General features: G+C 36.0%; 1 protein-coding gene across 1 annotated transcript; it reads right to left on the minus strand.

The window, feature by feature from the left end:
* Positions 1-10909: 10909 nt before the first annotated feature.
* Positions 10910-20005, minus strand: LOC131156279 (mitochondrial import receptor subunit TOM6 homolog). The gene is made up of 2 exons (XM_058109822.1): positions 19674-20005; positions 10910-11147 (listed from the first exon to the last, which is right to left on the minus strand). The coding sequence occupies exon 1, from the start codon at positions 19868-19870 to the stop codon at positions 19706-19708; it is 165 nt and encodes a 54-aa protein (XP_057965805.1). The 5' UTR covers positions 19871-20005; the 3' UTR covers positions 10910-11147; positions 19674-19705.
* Positions 20006-21681: the final 1676 nt, after the last annotated feature.

The following is a 21681-nucleotide window of genomic DNA, read 5'->3' on the forward strand; positions in this document are numbered from 1 at the left end:
TGAAGGATTCGTCGATGAAGTAACGTGTCTCATCGACGAATCTGACCCTATAAATAGTGGAAAATCGGGATTTTTATCACTTTCAGCGCCTCTCTCTCTCTCTCCTCTCTCTCTCTCTCTCTACGTCTCTCTCTCCCTTCTCTCTTTGATTCTGGCCTCGACAGTCGCCGGATCGACGATCCATAGCCACCATGATGCTCCTGGAGAAGTTCTCTGCAAGTCTGTTAGAGCGGATCGTTGGTGAAACGAACTAGGAAATCATCCTTAAGTTGAGGTAAGGCTTTTTAAGCCAAATTTGATCTTATGGTAGTTATAAGAAATGATGTGCACATGAAAATACGGAAGTTTAATACTGGCAGTTTTCATTTTCAGGGTATTGGTCAGGAAATCTTACAGGAGTTAGATTAGATTGTTTTGGGGGCTTTCTCAGTAGCCAGGTAAGGGGATAAACTAAGCTAGTATTTGTTGAAATTATGTATACTGCTATAGCATCTGGTTTTGGAAAAAGTAAATATGTGTATATGTATATATGATCTATATTTGGGAAATTATTGTTAAAATGATGATACGTTGAATATGGAAAATTTGTTCAGTGTGGCATGAGTATAAAATGTTATGAATTACTGTTTTTTAGAATGGGATGGTGATATGGATTTTTATAATGGGAAAACCGGCGTACGGGCCGAGAATTTTATATATGATATGATTTGCCAGCGTACGGGTTGTGCTATGATATGTTTGCCGGCGTACAGGCCGTGCTATGATGTGATTTGCCAACTACGGGCTGTGCTACAATATGTTTGCCGGCATATAGGCTGAGCTATGATGTGATTTGCCAGCATATGAGCTGTGCTATGATATGTTTGCCGGTGTACAGGCCGTGCTATGATGTGGTTTGCCGGCGTACGAGTCGTGCTATGATAAATTATGTAATACCGGCGTATGGGCCGATGATTTTCATGATATACGTATATATATGAAATGATATGATTAATGATGTGAAATATCCATGTATCACAGTTTCAGTATATGTTATATGGTATCAGAACCTAGTTGGCTTGGTCTAAGCTAACACTTGCACGATACCGTTGCTATGTGTCCATGGTCCTCGTGATCATGATATTTGTGTTAACGCCGCTGTACCGAGTGCTGTGAGATTGGATAGTCGATGTGGTTTTTAAAGAAGTGTGTGTGATCGCCCCTGGTGTACGGACCAAGTCAGGTAGACCCATCGGACTTACATACTGTACTGTTGACTTGGCAGTGGTCGGCCAACCATTTTCAGGTCTCGCCTTGGGGCCACACAACCCAATCATGTGGGGGTAATACATGACAACAGTCAGCTAACCTACCAGGATTGTTTTTATGTTATTATTACTATATGAGATGAGATATGTTTATGAAAATGCAATATGTTCTGCCATGATTTGATATATACATGTTTTCCCATATTTGACAAAACAGTTATTGAATATGTTATGTATGGTATATGTACAACACAGAATACTCATGTTGCCACACACTAGTATTAGTTTATTTCCTTTACTGAGAGGTGTCTCACCCCTAAATTTTATAAACTTTTCAAGAGCCCAAGATAGGAGAGCTGGAAAAGCCCCACTGATCTAGAGTTGTTTATCTGCCCTCTGTGAAGGGTAAGTTTTTGTAGGGACAGTTAGATTTTGGGGAAAATGTCCCTAGATATGATTTTTTTTGGGCTGTATATATGGAAATACAGTGGTATAGTAACTCTGGTAATTGTAGTAATGTGATGGGAATTTTGTATTATAATATTGTGATTATATGTTTCCTGCTACTTAGGCTTCCGTGTTGTGTTTTGATTTATCCCTAGTACCCACGGGTTCATGTGTATTATGATCTGTTGAGTTAGGATATGAGATGCGTGTTATTGATTTATTATAATATAAAAAAATGTGGAATTTGAGTAGGTTGTCACATGAGTATTTCGTGTTATACATACACCATACAGAACATATTCAGTAACTATTTGTCAAATCTGGGAAAACATATATATATCATCAAAACATGGCAGAATATACTGCATTTTCATAAATATATTTCATCTCATATAATAATAAGAACACAAAAACATTCTTGGTAGGTTAGTTGGCTGTTGTCATGTATTACCCCTACATGATTGGGTTGTGTGACCCGAAAGCGGGACCTAACAATGGTTGGCTGACCACTGTCAAGTCAAAAGTACAGTCTGTAAGTCTGATGGGTTTGCCATACCTAGTCCGTACACCAGGGCACTCACACACTTCTTAAAAACCACATCGACCATCCAATCTCACACCACTCCGTACAGCGGCGTTAACACAAATATCATGATCACGAAGACCATGGACACATAGCAACGGTACCATGCAAGTGCTAGCCTAGACTAAGCCAACTAGATTTTGATACCATATAACATATACTGAAACTGTGATACATGGATATCTCATATCATTAATTATCATATCAATCATGTCATTTTGCATATATACGTATATCATGAAAATCATCAGCCTGTACGCAGGTATTACACATTTTATCACAGCTCGGCCCGTACGCTGGCAAATCATAGCACAGCCCGTACGCTGGCAAATCACATCCATAGCTCGGCCCGTACGCCGGCAAATCATATCATAGCACAACCCGTACGCTGGCAAATCACATCCACATAGCTCGGCCCATACACCGACAAACATATATAAAAATCTCGGCCCATACGCTGGTTTTCCATTATAAAAATCCGTATCATAATCACATTTCCAAAAAACAGTATTTCATAACATTTTATACTCATGCCACACTAACAGATTTTTCACATATTCATCGTACGATCATTTTCAACAGTATTTTTCCAAATATAAATCATATATAAATATATTTATTTTCCCGAAATCAAATGCTATATATATATATATATATATATATATATATATTCATACATTTTCTCAAAAAAACCTAACTTAGTTTATCCCCTTACCTGACTCCTGTAAAGCCCCTAAGAAAATCTGTCCCGCACCCGCAAGGTTTCCAACTCAACACCTTGGAAACAACATTCCCTATAATTAAAGTTCAGTATTTCTATGCGTATAACACTTTCTACAACTGTCAAAAATCCAAATATTGAGTAGAAATCCTTACCCTAGATTTGGGATGGTTTCCAACTTAGCCCCACCGACGATCCACTCCGGCACACTTGTAGAGAACTTTCCCAAGAGCGTCATGGTGGCTTCAAATCGTCGAACCAGCAGAAATCTGGCCCGAAATCGAAGAGAGAAGGAGGAGAAACCGTATGGCGAGAGAGAGAGAGGGATTTGGCGTAGTAAAATGAACAAAAAATCACGTTTAACCCTATTTATACTGCGAGATTCGTTGACGAGCCACGTCACCTCTTCGACGAGTCCTGTAGAAAATTCATCGATGAACTTCAATCCTCATCTATGAATTTCGGGCTTTTGAAAAAGCTCTCTCTGTATTTTCTCGTCGATGAATCCTAGCCTCATCGAGGAGCTCCTGTTATACCCTCGTCGATGAGTCCCCTGTATTCGTCGACGAGGAGCTGAAAAATTCTCGGGATTATCCTTTCCAAAATGTAGTGTCGTCGACGAACACTTCGTGTTCGTCGACTAAGTTGACTACCTCCTTCTATTTCCGGTTTCCATTTCCCTTTCTTTTATTATTTAAATACCATTATTCTTTAGGTCGTTACACTCAAGCTTTTTCATTTGTACAAATGTGTAAGTTGAACAATCCTTTATTAACTTGATTTACTAAATTACTCACGAACGATTTGATTCTTTTAAAACCTCTGACTATGAGATGGAGAGACTCTTAAATTCACAGGCTTTTGCTTTTTGATTAGTTTATTTTCTAATGCCATTGCAATTCTAAAATCTACGTTGTACAAGGTTGGAGACACGTTTCTCATGAGTATGACTCTATGGTGAAAGATAAGTGTAACGACCTGCTACTTATTTAACATATTTTTTTTTCTATCTGTATAACATAATATCATCTGTCTGAAATACTAATAATAACATCTCAGACCCAAAAGAGCACTGAGAAATCTCTATAAATCATACACAACTAAGTAGCGATACACAAAACTACGAACTGCTATATACAATACCAGATAACTACCATGTTCTGAAATATACATACCATACAAAAATACCCAGTGACGTCACTATAATCTGAAAACTATCCAAACACTTTTGTATCTCAAAATACCTATCCTTTCCTGTATGGGCAGCACAAGCTAATCTCCATCCGCGAGCCTGATATGTTCGCCTAACTGAGACAACACTCAATAAGTGAAAATATGCTATTACTAGTGTGTGGTGGCTGAGTTAAATTTTTAAAATACTGAAATAATACTGTAATCTAAGAAAACTGGTAAACTGTACAGAATATATATCTATCATGTAATCTTCAAAATATAACTATGTATCTGAGTTTGCTATCTGAAGGTAGTGTTAATATAATAATATAAACTGCTGCTGTGTGATATATCTATTTAGAGGAACTTCTGCTATACCCTAGGATCTGTATATCATGATATATCCCCTCATGATAGGGTTGTGCGGCTCGTAGGCTGGACTTACTCTGGTTAGCCTACCAGGCAAGTCAATCTTTATTATCCGCCAATCTGTATCGATCAATGTACATCTAGCCCACTGCAATCACTCCGGGTCATCTCTAACCTCTGTCATCGTCTAACCGGCTACCTCAACCCAGCATACTGGGGAGACTGCAAATCTCTCCTCACACGATTAGACGGAATCCACATACTATCTAAGTCATGTGGTTACTCGTGTCTAAAACTAGCAATGGTACCGTGCTCTGCTGTAAATATATTTGCCACAGGGATCTGATATCGTGTAATACTGTATACATATATAAATATATAATCATCTTGCTGCTTTTAACATGATTTAAAAACAACCATAACACTATAATTCTGAGCTGTATTATCTGAGATATCTGACTGAAATATATATATTATCTGTCTGTAAATCTGTGCTTTCTGTCTGTACTATCTGTAATATTTGTATAAAATATCTGTATATAATATCTGTATACTCTAAATAATCTACTGTAGCATTTTGATGCTATAACTACATAATCTGTCTTGATACTCTGTCTGAGTGTTATGGTTTAGAAATCATGTTTTTCTGGAAAATACTGTAAGTCTTATTCATTGCTAATAATCTAAAATATTTGAATATTTGTAATACTGTAAAATCTATATATTGTACTATAATAAACTCATGCCACACATTAAAGTAAACACAATCTCATGCTCAATCTCTGTAATTCTGCTACAAAGATAATATTCATAATTCTCTGGAAAAATAATCTAATATGCATGCTTGTAAATACACATTCATAATATTCTGTATACATATTAAAAATCGCTAGTATAGCATATTTCCCTTACCTTAAATCTGAAAAGCCCCTACTAAATTCTGACCCTATTCCTGCAGGGTTCGCAGATCAACTCCTTGAAATCAACATCCCGCAGAACCAAACATCAGTATTTTTCTGTATACAACACTTCTTATAACTGTAGGGAAATCAGATTCTAAATAAAACACCTTACCCTGGATTTGGGATGATTTCAAACCAACTTTCCCCACAATCAGCTCCGGCAAACTTGCAGAGAACTTCGTTAGGAGCGTCGTGGTGGCCTCAAATCTTCAATTCGGCGAGAAATGGGGCTAGGATCGAAGAGAGAAGGGGAGAGAAACGTAGAGAGAGAGAGAGAGAGAGAGAGAGAGAGAGAGAGAGAGAGAGAGAGAGAGAGGTTTCTATGCTGAAATCTAAGTTAAAAATTTGGGTTTCAGTTATTTATAGGGTGGGATTCGTCGACGAGTCCTATAGAAAGTTTGTTGACGAACCCGCACCCTCATCAACAACTTTCAGTCTGCTTTAAACCTCTCTCGGTATCTTCTCATCGATAAAACGGGTCTTCATCAACGAGATCCTGAGGAACCCTCGTCGATGAAACCCCTGTGTTCGTCAACGAGACCTTGAAGATTTTCTTGGGTTATTACAACAAGTACTGTAATGACTCGAAAAATAATGGTATTTAAATAATAAAGAGAGAGAGAAAGAGAGAAATGGAAAGAGTAAAAGAGGGCAACAGCAGATTTCATCAATGAGAAGATACCGAAAGGCTATTTTTTTTCAACTCTGAACTTTGTCGACGAGGGGGAGAGTTCATCGACGAATCGCCTTCTTGACCTTGTCGACGAAGTGATGTGACTTGTCGACGAGGGTCAATGTATAAATAGTCCTAAACGTGATTTTTCAGTTGTTTTCGCGCACAAACCCTCTCCTCTCTCTCCTCTTCGATTTTCATTCCTTCTCTCTAAGTTTCTGGGCCAAATTTATGCCAGTTCGACGATCTGAAGCCACCGCGACACTCCTGGGGAAGCTCTCTATATATCTGCTGGAGTGGATCGTTGGTGGGGCTAGTTTGAAATTCATCGCTAATTCAAAGTAAGCCTATTTATTCAGAATTTGGTTTTCCCATAGTTATAGGAAATATTATTCACGGAAAAATACTGAAGTTTGGTTCTGAGAGTTGTCGTTTTCAAGGTATTGAACAGGGAACCCTACGAGTGTAGGACCAATGAATTTTAGGGGGGTTTTTTTTTAGAAATCAAGAGAATGAACTAAAGCAGTTATTTTTCCATGAAAAACTATTATTAAATTATTAGAAGAATTATGTTCAAGAAAGCATGTATTATATTTGTATATTATTGAGAAAATGCATATTTGGAAAAATACTATTATGATACTAAAATGTATGTATTAGTAAGATATGCCAGAAAATATGATTTTAGAATAGAATGTATGGTTTTAATCAGCAATGTGTGGCATAAATATTATTTACATGAAAAATATTATGTTATGGTAATTTTATGAATAAAGTATATTTTCAGAAATGATGGAATATTGCAGTACATTATGGTTTCAAAATACATGATAAACAGATTATTTATTCAGAATAATATGTATTAGATGTTTGGTGCAAGGTTGTGATTGATAGTTGGCGCAAGGTCATGTATTATGTATGATTTCGGTGCAAGGTCGTATTTATGAATGTTCGGCGTAAGGCCGCAGATATGAAAGTAATCGGCGTAAGGCTGTATGAATTTATGCTATTATTGAAAATGCTATCAATCTATTTTTATTAGACAAGTATATTATCATGTATTATATGTTATCAGAACCTGGATGATAGTTCAGTTCGGTTCCAGGAGCACGGTACCGTAGTTATACAGATCAGATTATTATGTTTTAGACTTGTGCTAACCGCTCCTACTAGTAGAGAGGGTGAGAGATGGATAGTCGATGTGACTTTCAGTGTAGAGTTGTAGGCATCCACCTGAAAGTTCGGACTAGGGTGTGGTGGGCCCATCGTACTTACAGACATTTTTGACTCGGCAGTGGTCGGCCAGCTATTGTCAGGTCCCGACTTCGGACTGCACAACCCATCATGGGGGGGTAATACATGACATCAGCTAACTATACATCTTAAGTAAATTTCAGTATTATCATTTATATCAGACATTTCAGTGTAGAGTTGTAGGCGTCCACCTGGCAGTCTGGACCAGGGTGTGGCGGGCCCATCGTACTTACAGATATTTTTGACTCGGCAGTGGTCGGCCAACCATTGTCAGGTCCCGCCTTTGGGCTGCACAACCCGTCATTGGGGGTAACACATGACATCAGCTAGCTATACATCTTGAGTAAATTTCAGTATTATCAGTTATATCAGACATTTCATGATCAGTATGGCTTATTAGAAATTATAAAAATGTATGATTATTCAGTATGTTATGATGAATGTTTTCTAGCATATGAAATGTACTGTATATGTATTATAGCACCAAATATTCATGTTGTCACACAAATGTATTTAGTTTATTTTCCCTTACTGAGAAGTATCTCACCCCCCCCCCTCCCCCCAAAACTTAAATAATTTTCAGGAAACCCAGAAAGACCGGCGGATCGAGGCTGCCATTGAGATAGGTTGATACTACCCCATTAGGATGGTAAGTTTTGATTTAGGGACAAGAAATTTATGTTGTGAGTTCCTAGATATGTAAATATTTTTTTATATTTTGGGAGATTGTATATAAACACAGTATTGCGGATTGTAGTTAACTTTGGTATTATGTATTTTATAGTTATGAGAAATTATTACTTAGGTTCCCGCTGTGAATGTCAAATGTGTTCTCGTTACCCATGGGTTCAGGTTGACTATATTAATAGATATATTTTACTATATGATAAGATAAGCAGGTCATTACAAGTACGGTCTCCAAGAAATAAGAGATCTTGAAAGGTTTGACAAACTAACATCTCGATTTGTTCTTTATACCATTTATGAAGGTTATGTGTCAAACAACGAGCTAAGTTGTTAGTTAGAGATGATTTTCATGATGGATCGACAAATTTGAATTGCAATTTAGTGATGATTTTCATGAGGGATCAACAAATTTGAATTGCAACAAAGATGTTTTAAAATTGCTTAGTTTTGCTAAGATGATGAAGTTCATGTTTGTTTAGATGGTGATGCCAATTTGAATTTTATGGATTTGAGAAAATCACAAGATGCTGTTTGGAAATATAGAGACTTGAATTTGAATTTGTGTGAATTTGGAAAAAAAAAAAAAAAACTCAAAATAATTTTATACTATATTTTATTCAATTCGCACAAATATAAATCCAAAGTCCAAAATTCACCCTTCCAACCACAAAATAAGCAACTGTAAATAAATAAATATATATTCTTGGTGATTGGAATGTAAAACTAAGGAATATATATATTCTTGGTGATTGGAATGTAAAACTAAGGAATAGCAAAACCTAAGATTTTGATTCAACTCAAGATTTTTTTTGTGTCTGTATTCACAAAATCAAGGAATAATTCTCTAGTTTAGATTTAGTCCTTTTTCTCAGTTGCCAAAGAATACATTCTTCTTTAATTTGCCAATATCAATTCATTATATTAGTTGATAATGCGGAAACTGTTCTCCTTGGCTATTTTGTTTTCTTCACACCCGAGAGAGAGAGAGAGAGAGAGAGAGAGAATGAACGTCACAGTAGTTCATTTGAGAGGAGAGAAGAAAATAAAAATGCAAATTAGTCTTCTGATTTGTGTGGCTGCAAACCGTAGAACACATCCATACAAATCATGATTTGAGAGACTTGTGAGTTGAGTGCGATTCATTCCGAGTTGAGAAAAAGACTGAATCAATGTGATGTTGAATGAAGCTGATGATAATTATTAATTAAAATCACTTACGGGTTTTGTTAGGGTTTTAGCATGCTAATAATTTGCATGCACAGGTAGTATGTCAAAATCAACAGCCATTGCTCACCAAACAGAGCAGGGATTCAGCTCCCTACCACCCCAATAGATGCATTGCATAAATCATCTCTCGACCAATTACATAAAACAACATGAACTCTTCTATATTATGTCATGCAATAATTTGTACAATAAGAATAAAATAATTATTACATATGAGTCTATAAAAAAAAATTATATTTTTTTTATAGAAATAAGTGGCCATCATCAAAAAGTAGAAAAATAACAACCAAGTACTGCAAATAATGAAATAAAATTAATCTTTACGCGCGATCATCAATCTTAATAGTATATTCTTACTATGATAATTATATCATTTGACGACTCAAATTTCATTTGTGAGAGGAGGAGGAGAATAGAAGCATCCAAGGTGGGGGCAGGGGAGAAAGATGCTTTATGAATGGGAAACACAGAGGATTGGTATAAAGCAGAAGAGATTTAAACCAAGGAATGGTCAAAAAATGCAATGAGTGGATGCTTTTAAAAGGGGGGTTTAGGGCTTGCCATGTGCTTTGTGCTTACATTATTCCTTTTTAATTGGAACAAAATTTGGGATGGATGGTTTCCACAAGAACCTCCTGCAGCCCTCATTTTCCTCTTTATAATTTCTTTTTCAACGATTCCATTTTGGTTAAGTCAAATTTGAGGTCAATAATACAATCGAGATTCCGTTGTATTTTTATTTCTCTATTTTACCAAGTAAAAATATACGTATCCAACAATACTTTTTTATTATGTTGTTAATACTTCTTTTTTTAAATAAACGAAACAAGCTTAATCAAATAAAACTTGGATTTTCAAAACTCACAATTGATGCAAACCCGACTTAAATCATTATTAGAAAGAGTTCGTATTTCGAGTGGAGTCTGCTAGACTATACACCATTTTTATCATCCTATCATTCTATCTCCCACTTCACCTTCTTCGACAAAAATTAGGGGCACCTTGAAATTAGCCTAACAAAATATATTAACTTGCCATGTTTGGAAGACAAGAAAAATCAGCAGTTAAAAAATGTAATGGACGAAAGATGCACACATTCCAAGACAAACTAATTTTCTTCCCACTAGTATTAGTAAATTACATTTATTCTTGAGAAAAAAGGGTCAACATTCTAATAGGACAAACAAGATTACATTTTCATTTCATTGTCCTCATTTTCTTTAGATCCCCCTCCCCCACCACCCCCCCCCCCCCCCCAAACAAATTTCTTCACATTTCTCATGATCCAAACACATCTTTATCATTAGGAAACAACCGTAGCATTTTGACAGACCTGAGGTCAAGCTTTCAGATGAGAATTGCAGTTTTCAGTCAATAGCTTTTAAAATTCCGCATAAAAAATTAGGTGAAGATGAGGTCAAGACTCAACCCTTATGACCAAAATGGCATGGGAGATTCAAGATGGAAACAACGCCGAGAAAATCACTAAACGAGGAACGGAAAATTAAATACTAGTTCAATGCGGGGTATTAAAGCATATGAGAGAACATGATATGCACAAGAGAGTTTCCTGTCTTCTGCAGGAGAAGTCAATTTCTCCCTGCTAACACCACTAAATCATAATCAACATTGATTAACCATTAAACAACGTCCCCTCTAGAGGGATTGTAAGGGGAAAAAGACATTTAAGTGCTTAAATCTCATGGAAAGAACATGAACTTTGGAAGGTACATAAATAGAAGAGAAAAAGCTGTAGAGAAACTTGGGGAACCCCTTCTTTGAGCATGCTCCTCTCCCAAACCCACTGCAGTACCCAAAAAAACATAAGTGATTATGGGGATAAAAATTGGTGTTGGAGAGGAGAAAAATAATTGAAACTAAACCCCAAGTGTCGCATATAATCTTAACTTGTGTGTAGCAAACACACAATCAAGCCCCTAAATCTGGTAAAACTTGAATAGTGGGAACCTCCAGCAAACTAGAAGCTTGTAAACTTGATTAATTTCAAGGAATTATCAACGCCAAAGGCAGCATCCATGGTCAGTATAACAATTTTAAATATTGCGATTATTTTCCAGGCCCATCATCAAACTAGAAGCTTGCAAACTTGATTAATTTCAAGGAATTATCAACGCCAAAGGCAGCATCCATGGTCAGTATAACAATTTTAAATATTGTGATTATTTTCCAGGCCCATCATCGTACTGAAATATATCCTCTCAATTTTGCTCTTTACAGAGGAGAGGGAGAGGGAGAGGGGAAAAGTAATGCAGCAGAAGCAGCATCAGCATAATTCTAACGATGGGCCGAGGTTTTATGTAGAATATCATATAGCCAAAGTAAACCCTAACTTGACAACAAAGTAAAATTATGCTAACAATATCAAATAGCAAGAGTTACAGAGAAATTATGGAGCAGATTTTACATCCCTAATAATCAAATAAATAAAATTATGGAAGAGCTAGATGTTCTCGATAATCAAAACAACTATCTAATTAATGATAACATGTTAAAGGAATGCAACAAGATTCAAATGCCAACAAAATCAAATAGCAAGATCTATAGGGTAAACAAAATTATGGAAGAGATTACACATCTCAAGTAATCAAACTATATAAACTTATGGAAGAGACAATGTTTTCAATGATCAAAGCACCACCTAGTTGGTTATGCAATTCCCATCCCCATCACTCCTGCATCCAGTTTAGCTGTCCAGAGATCATTTAAATCCCGTAGTGTGTGATATGACAATACATACGTACATCATGCTAGCTCAACGCCATTCTTTAATAGTGGGGTCTGCCCGCCCGCCTGGGGGCCGGGGGGGGGGGGGGGGGGCGGTGGAGGTCGTATATTAATGATTTAGTGTAATTCAGTACCAATCTTTTATAACCAAAACCACCAGAACCACGTTAAATCAACAGTCCCAATTGAATTTAAGTGCACCCTTTTTTCTTTCCCATATCTTATTTTTAGTTAGAAAGGATTCTGGAGCAATTCAACAATACCCGAAGAAGACAACATATCACAGCCTTGAGTCCAATCAGATGACTCAGATTTACTGGAACTGGTGTAGATAACAAGGAATTCTCCCCATTTCTTTTCAAAAGGCAGGGCAAGACACAGAACATAATTTAAGATGATGGGAAAAACAAACTGCCGTCTAGCCATGACATAGCAATTGTTAGACCAGATATATCATGTATGGTTCCTTAAGTCAGAGGAACCCTAGGGAGCTTAACAAAGTCGTGGACTTCGGGTTGTGCTAAATGGAACCAACAACTTGGTTGAAATTGATATTCCTGATTTAAGGCTCAGATGGGAGCCTTAAACTGTTATTATACTTTACACAAGGCCAACTAGTTAGCATCCATCTCATCCACCTAAGAGTGCTCCCAAATCCATTCAGACCCAGTACGTCCTCAATCAAACCATGATGCCAGAAACAACCATGAAATCACCAGTTCATGATCAAAATAGTCTATCTTTTTAGAATACAAGCTTCCACTGGATTAAGAGAAAGCCCAACATGATTGGAATGTCGGCGCATTAAAACAATGATGGCCAAAATGTCCAAAGATTTCAATTTCTGAAACATTTTGATAAAGTAATCAGACCAGGAGAAGATTTCTTATATTTTACATCACCCACCAATACCTCATCAAAATGGTGGTCAAGCTAACTTGATTCCAAGTCCTAACTAGGGAAGAAAACTGCCAGAAGGTAGACAAAAAACAAACTTGCTAAGAAACCTAGCCATTGCACAATCCACAAAGTGCAAGCAACACCTTCAGAACAGTGACAACACCCAAGCCAACTGCCCTCCAGGGCTAAACTGCAATTAGCTCTCTTCTGACTTGTGAAGAGAAATTTTTTCTTTGGCTCTTCAAATGAGAGAGCAGAATGTTTTACATCTACAACTGATGCCCAACATTGGTCATATCAATTTTTTGTTCTATTGAAGCCTTGCACCGCTAGATCTTACCATGCCCACCTGTTCCATCTGTAACCTTGTGCATTCGCCAGCCATTTTAGTCTTAATATGTTTCATGTCAGTTATACATTACCAACAAGTGAAGACAACAGAGAAGCTTGGTCCAACATATGGGAAGGGGCAAGGGAGGCAATCGCCCCCTTTATCTCTATATTTCATCATGTTTGGCCACCCTGTCCAGAATAAATTATTAAAATACTCCTTTGAACCAGCTTATTTGTATTATGGCCAAGTTTATAACGCTTCCCTCAGTCCAATATTATATTAAACATCAACAATATGATTATTTCATTATTGAACCAGTCCTCCGAGCATCTGCAACGCATGTGCAAGAATTGAAGAGGTTTTATTGGAAGTGATTTCTGGAAATGTGTTCCCATTCCCAGTTGATCAAACATTTTTTAACATAAGAGTTTACATTTTTATTACTTCGTTGCTAAGGTTAGTTGAGAGGTATATTTTGACATTGGAAGGATGCCACACCAAAATGAACCCTGACTTAACTAACAGCATATTAGTGTTTTGCACCCCTTAATAGATTCATGTCAAATCCCTCAGCCACAAGACGGACTCAAACGGCTAAAGAAAACAATGGCACAAATTGAGAGGGATTTGTATCACCCAGCCCTGTGGACAGGAATCCATGAAGCAACACGGAATGAACATGGTGGACCAAGCCCCTCTAACTCTTTCCTATCCCCAAGGGAGGGCAACAAGAAGACGAGCATGACTGCACCCAAATCATACATTCTCTACAACAGAAGGGCCTGATTTCAAGAACTATAGACACACACACACACACACACACTAGACTACTAGTATATATATCTATACTCTATATATATATATATATATACAGGAACATCAATTCTACCAAAGACCAATTATATGGATTTTTAGGAAGGGATTGAATGCAGAATTGCAAATGCAAGTAAATTAAACAAGAAAAACAGGAGAAGACCATTAACATAGTTATGACATTTGGAATCTTGAGTTTGAAATGGATTTAAAATAAAATTTTAGAAGGCTATAAAAGGTGGAATACCCCCCAAGAAAAAAAAGAATGCCACCGAAATCTCAACAACCTAGATCAAACACAAGATTAAAGACTAAAGATATGGATTTTTGGTAAGGGACTCGAGCAGAATTGCAAAACTAAAAAACCTAGAAACAATTGTTAACACAGTTACTAAATTGGAATCTTGAGTTTAAAAGATGATTTTGAATTGTAAGAATTCTGAATAAGAATTTTCTAGTTTTATAACCTAGTAATTTTTGAGTTTTGTATATGACCTCTTGCCATAAACTCATTATACATACATCTCCATGTAATATTTAGAATTGCAAATTTAAGAATTAACATATGAAATCATTTTTCAAAAAATTTCTGTTTTTTTTGTTTGAGACATTTTTGATAATAAAAGAAGACATATTAAGAGAGGAAAAGAAGATTACAGACTACAGCGTGAAAGAGGACAAACAATTCTCAAAAAGAATCAAATAAAATAAATAAAAATAAAAGGGACCTAACTAACAAGTCACATTTAAGCCCTGGCCCTCATATTTTATCGAACACTTCAAATTTGCTAATTCATGTTGTCCCTTCTTCAACTTCCTCTTACCTCCAACAAAGCCTGAGCTTCTAAGTCCTTCCAATCAACTTCAACAACTAGAGTGGGCAAAATCCCTTTATTACACTGCTACTCCTTACCCAAGCCATCCTCCTCAATTTTAAAAGTACCCACTAAACCCTCCCTTGAAGATGGAGGCACATACAATAAAATCCACAAGTAAATTGGATGATTTTAACCCTCAAAAGCCGAGGTGTAAACCTTAAAGCGTTGGGGCATAAGCCTTTTGAGAAATTGTTTTTTAAGATAAAAATTTGTTAAATAAATTATATATATTTAAAACAAAGTAAAAATTAAGAAAATCACAAAAAAGAAAAATTAGATGTACTTTGCAAAATACTTGTTGGCCATTCAAAAATTTCTAACTTGAATACATGACATAAATCATGACAAGAGATAGTTATACCATTACAAAGTTCAAACTATTTTCATGATACAAGAGACAACTCTCAGTTATTTTGGAAAGGTTGAGGTTCAAGAGTTTTAGAAATAAACTCATACTATGACATTCCTTTTATACAAACATGTAGTTAAAATTTTTCAACCAATTATAACTTGAGAATCACACACCCAAAATAAGTAAGCCTCAACTAAAAGGCGCAAAAAGCGTGTTTTTTGTAAAAATGTACAAGCCTAAGCATGTAATGCGTTAGCCTTTTTGGAATTTGGCATTTTAGATTGAGCCTCAAGGCGTTTTAAGCATGCCTTGCCTTGAGGCTGCCTCAAGGCGAGCCTCGATTGAGCCTTTTAAAACACTGATTCAAAATCATAGCCACACTGATCTCAAATCCCATTCAAAAGAAAACCGCCATTGTTGGCAAATTCACTAAAACCAACACTATCATTATCCAACAAATCACCTCATTTCTCTTTCTCCTTGCCCTTGCTACTCAACACATTTGAATCTTCCTTTTGAATATTTTTGGAATTCACAACACATAAAATGCTTTAAGCATTGTTTATTACATTTTTCCCAGTTGTCCCAGCAGAATTATCTTGCTCATCCACGCAACAAACATAAACCTCCTCGAAATCCCTTCCCTTACTAGAAGAATTACCCCTTCGTTGGCATCAAACCTCTATATATCATCCATACCACCTTCATGAATCTCAGCACTCCCCATCCCAAAAAAAAAAAGAAACAACTGTTGAGGGTTATGAATCGTTGATGTTATGTTGGTCATTTAACATTATTAGTATGTACTAGAGTTATGTTAGTAAGTGTGAGTTAGTAAGGGCATTATGGTCATTGACATACTACTTGACATATATTATAAAAAGAGGGAGAGGCCTACCATTTATGTTAGGTCTTTCATTTTACCCAAAATTTCAGCATGGTATCAAAGCTAATTACAAGGAAGTCCTCAGTTCTAGTCTTGTTGCTCGCGTTTATTATGTGGTCTTTAAAAAAATTTATTGTATTCCCTATTATGGGAGTTATCTATCATGTGTTTATCTCTCCACGTGTTGACAGGTTGCACACGTGGTGGAGTGTTAAGGCTTGATGTACATTGTTGGCTCACAACTTTAACAACTTAAGCTTGTAGGTGAAGTGATATTCTAACAAACACTATCTCCAGTCACCAAACTTAACTCAGTACATTTTTTCATCTCCTTATCCACTACTTGTCATTGGCCTCTACATGAATTAGATGTAAAAAATGTTTTTCTAAATCGTGATCTTTAGGAGATCTACATGGAACAACCACCTGAGTTTGTTGCTCAAAGGAATCAAGCTCAGTATGTCAACTCAAAATCTCATAACATGCTTTAAAATAGTCTCCCAAAGCATGGTTTGATCGATTCAGTGATGAACACTTGAGTTTGATCAATTGACCTCCAACAGTGTGTCATAGATCACTTTGTATTTTACCATTGTACTCCATCCGACAAAATTTTACTTATCGTGTACGAGGATAATATTGTGATTACTGGTGATGATGATCAAGGCATAAAGGATCTAAAGCTTTTCCTAGAAACTAAATTTAAAATGATGGAATCAAGACCATTGAAGTGTTTCTAGGGTATAGAAGTATCGAATTCTCGTATAGGAATTTCGTCACAAAGGAATTTCTTCACCTAAGTGTCAAATTAGGTGATTTGTTTCCTAACCCAAGGCAGTATCGAAGACTTGCTAGAAATTCGAAATTATCTCATAGTCATTTCGGTCGGTTATACCTTTCACAACAAGTGTTGAGAGTCAATTTTTTTATCCTTCGAGGACAAATCATTGGGACATAATAATTCACATCTTGAGATATCTCAAAGGTGCACTTAGTGGAGGAATCTTATATCAAGATCATGGTCACACTCATATTCAGGGATATACAAATGCAAAATGGATCGTGTCACCTTTTGACAGAAGATCCACAACCGAGTATTGTACCCTTGTTGATGGTAATTTGATTTCTCAAGAGAGTAAAAAACAAACTATGGTGGCAAGGTCAAGTGCAAAATCAAAGTATAAGGTCATGGCTCACACTACATGTGAACTTGTTTGGTTGAAGAGCATGCTGGAAGAACTCGGTTCTCCATATTCTTAGCCTATGGAGTTGATGTGTGATAATCAAACTACTATCCAAATTGCCTCCAACCGGTCTTCCATGAGCGAACAAAACACATTCAAGCTGATTGTCAGAGCACATAATATATATGCTCAAAATTAAGGGGGAGTGTTGATGGTTGTGTTGGTCATTTAGCATTATTAGTATGTAATAGAGTTATGTAAGTGTGAGTTAGTAAGGTTTGTATTGACATTGGTATGTACTACTTGACATATATTTTATGTTAGGCATTTTATTTTCCAAAATCTCAACATGAATAGAAACGAACAAGTGCTAAGACATCATACCATCCTTGTGGGGAAGTCCCATGAATTAACCATTGTGTAAGGGAAACAATTTTAAAACTTTAGGAAATGATAATGAAGATGATGATGAAAAGATATTAGGCAATAAACCAAGAAAAGATGCATCACAATCAAGAGCAGAATTGAATTACTTTTTTTTATTGAATTCCAAAACAAGTTGAATATGATTATGAGCATATTTATATGGATTATGGAATAAGACGTTGCAAACAAGTTCCATTGGTGCACAAGTAAACTTGGGGCCGCAAGCTTCATTTTTTTCATAAGACTTGAGCTCTTTTTTTTTAGCAATTAAAACTTGTCATATCTGCCTTCAATTACAAAAAATCCACCCATAAATTTATTTTTTTTAAAAAAACTAATATGTAACATAAGCACAACAATGCCCCCATTAATAAAATCATGCAAGGAACATTCTAAACCTTAAAACAATTGGAATAACTATGCATAAAAGTCTTATGATGTACTAAAAGACCTCCCAATTAGTCCCATGTCACTTTGGCGATGCTAAATAAGATATTTGATTTTCAAATCAAGGTCTTTCATAAACATTGGCTGGCTACCAGCCTACCACTATCTCCCATCATCTTGGACCATCTATCATCACATAGCAATTGTTACCCTAAATATATCACATTTGACTCCTTTGAACCACACTCCAAAGGGAATATCTAGGCTATGTTACCCACACAGCCTATGTAGGAAGTTATTTTTTAATGCATACACACTACACAGAATGATAAAAGTGAGCAATTGAAGTTCTGTACTCTTAAAATAAAACTAGTGGTTAGATCGGATTTGATACTCTTCCTTCAATTAATCATATAGCTGCCTCACACAATCACCACTACTATTATGCTTTATACAAAGTCCAACTAGTTAGCATCCTTTTAATTAGCCTAAGAGTGCCCCCACAAATCCATTAAAACCCAATCACCACTATCATTATGCTTTATACAACGTCCAACTACTTAGCATCCTTTTGATCAGCCTGAGAGTGCCCACAAATCCATTAAACCAAATATGTCCTCATCCAAACCAAGAGGGCAAAAGCAACATGAGACAAGATAATGTTTGGAAAATTAGATCCTGATTATAGATGCAGCCTCCGCTAGATTAAGAGATCAGACAACAGGAATAGAATGCTAATGCATAAAACACGAGGCCCCAAAGTTTTTGTTGCATGGGTCCACAGATTCCAATTTCCAAACATTTTGATCAACCACGAAATGCCTAGCATTAGAGTTTAGTTTTTGCAAATTGCTTGCTTCTTAGTTTTGAAGAGAATATATCCCTTCTTTTTTTTCTCTTCAAATGACCGCAGAAATTTTTACAACTAGGACACATGCTCAACACTAGTCCTACCTAACTTTAGTCCTAATGAAGCTTTACTCCGCTCTTTGTTACCCTCCCTTGTCCCTATTTCGGCTGGAGCCTTATGCACTGGCTGCCCCCTTTAGTTATTACGATTCATGTCAGTCACAACAAGTACCTACTCAAGCATTTTAGCAGCAGTAAAAAGAAGCGGGTGAAAAAACACTGACATCATAAATCAAAGAAGACTATCAGCGATTTCTAAAATGAAAACAAATTTACAAATTTACAAGAAAATAAAATCCGAAAAAGAAGACAGAAATTAGCGAAATTTCGACAAGAAATTTTCAAAAAAAAAAAAAAAAAAAGCTTTATTCACAGACAACTCAAAGAATTCTAAAATGAAAACGAATAAAGCACATTCACAAGGAGATACAACCCAAAACAAAACTTACTAAACACCCACCTCTAAAAGGGGAACGAAAAAGAGACAAAGTTCGAATAGAAATTTTCATTAATTACCTCAAAACAGGAAGATTTAAACAGGTATTGCACTAGAAATCAAGCTTCAGTTCGTCTTTATCGTCAGAGAAGTAATGAAGAATGTAAGGAGTGACTCGAATCACGGCCACCCATGCACCGAACATGGCCACGTGGGTTCGTAGCTGCTTCAGAGCCGCCGCCTTGTCGGGCTTGCGCGCAAACATTCCAGGGAACATCTTCTCCTGCTCTCTGCCTACGAAGAAGTCGCGGGAACGCTCTGGTGAGCCACAAAGTACAAACAACTAAAACCCTATCGATTCTTCTTCCCTCGAGTTGTCCGTGCGGTTCTATTTTAGGTTTAGGGTTTAAGATGCAGGGGAGGACAAGGCGTCATGGGCCGCGTTGGTAATTTGTGGCCCGGTCCATTGTCTTGGACTTTGTAGGCGTCCGTCGGTCCACCCTATTGGTCCATCGGTCGAATCCATGATGCCAACGCAATAATATTTATGTGCTCATAATATTTATTTGTTAGCTTTTAAAGTCCGATCCCTATTTTGACATTGATAAATCATGAGTATCTTATATGTGCATTTAGTATGTGAATATATTTTTATTTTAGTACGAACATAAGATACCGAAAAATGGAAGCTAACATGAACATAAAATTCACACACTTCTTGCGAATTTCATGGAAAATGAAGAATAAAAGAAGAAGACATTTTGTTTTTACTTATATTGCATTTAATTTTTATTATTTTGGTCTGTAATAATACATGAATCTACTAAATTGAATGCTCAGATAAATCATAGAAGGACCATAGGGACCAATACCCTTATATTTGAATGTCACATGCTTTTTTCAACAGGATTGATGAAGCACAGAAGCCAAAATGAACATAAACGCACATTTTTAAGTGGTCTCGGTCGACCGAATCATTGACAATATAAATGTCTCAGTCGACCAAACAGATCAGAAGTCAACATGTTGACTTCGCTCGGTCAACCATACTGAATTCAACGCACCGTCTTAGGTCGACTGAACCATTAACCTCTGACACCCCAACTACTTGGTTGACTAAATCTTATAATTCAAATTGACCTTTATAATAACTCGAGAAAAAAAATTAATTAATTAAAATTATTAATCAATTAAATAGTTAAGCATTATTAAATTAACATATTAAATAAACAAATAAAAAGAAATAGTATGAAAAAAAAATTAAAAGTAATTATTAATTAATTAATTAAACATTATTAAAATAAATAAATAAATATAAATAATTTTTAAAAAATTATTATTATGAATGAATGAATTAATTAAGTATTATTAAATCTAATATATTAAATAAATAATATGATATATATATATATATAATGGTTAAAGTATATATATATAATGTAGTATAACATTATTATGTTATATGTAAAGTAAGTAAAAAAAAAAAAGAATGATTGAAAGAAGCTTGAAGCTTCTGGGAGAAAAGAGGAAGTTAGTATCTCCACGTCTCTCTCTCAATCTCTCTCTGCAATTCTCTTCGTCTCCATCTCTGTCTCCTTTCTCTCTTCCCCTATTTCTCGATGGATACTCAACCGATCGGGAAATGGAAGGTGTCGTTGGATTCCTAACTCCGCCACCGATATTTCTACTAGAGCGGATTTGTCGTGGGAGCGGCGTAGGCACCACTTTTGGGAAAAAGGCATATTTTCTCTAATTTCTTAATTTCTTATTAAATCAATGATCAGGTTCCAACATGGTGTCCTAGTCGTGATCGTCGTCATTTTGACATAAGTAAAGTTCGAATTTGGATTTTTTAGACTCCACTCCAAAGCGAGTGAGATTTGGGAAATTTGGTAATTTGCCTATATTTAAGGGTATAATTATATATTGGGTATTTAAGGGCTTAGAAAATATTAAAATAGTATTTTATTTATGATTAATTTAATAGAATTGGAATTTTTGATTCAGGGTCCGGGTGAGCGTAGCGGGTATTTTTTGAGTCCCTGTTGGCATAATTTAGGAAACCTGGTAAAGGGAAAATATATATAT

This window comes from Malania oleifera, chromosome 5 (genome assembly GCF_029873635.1).
Source record: "Malania oleifera isolate guangnan ecotype guangnan chromosome 5, ASM2987363v1, whole genome shotgun sequence".
Taxonomy (NCBI): domain Eukaryota; kingdom Viridiplantae; phylum Streptophyta; class Magnoliopsida; order Santalales; family Ximeniaceae; genus Malania; species Malania oleifera.

Excerpts from the sequence above, each read along its gene's own strand:
- LOC131156279 (XM_058109822.1), bottom strand. The coding sequence starts at position 19,870 with ATGTTCCCTGGAATGTTTGCGCGCAAGCCCGACAAGGCGGCGGCTCTG.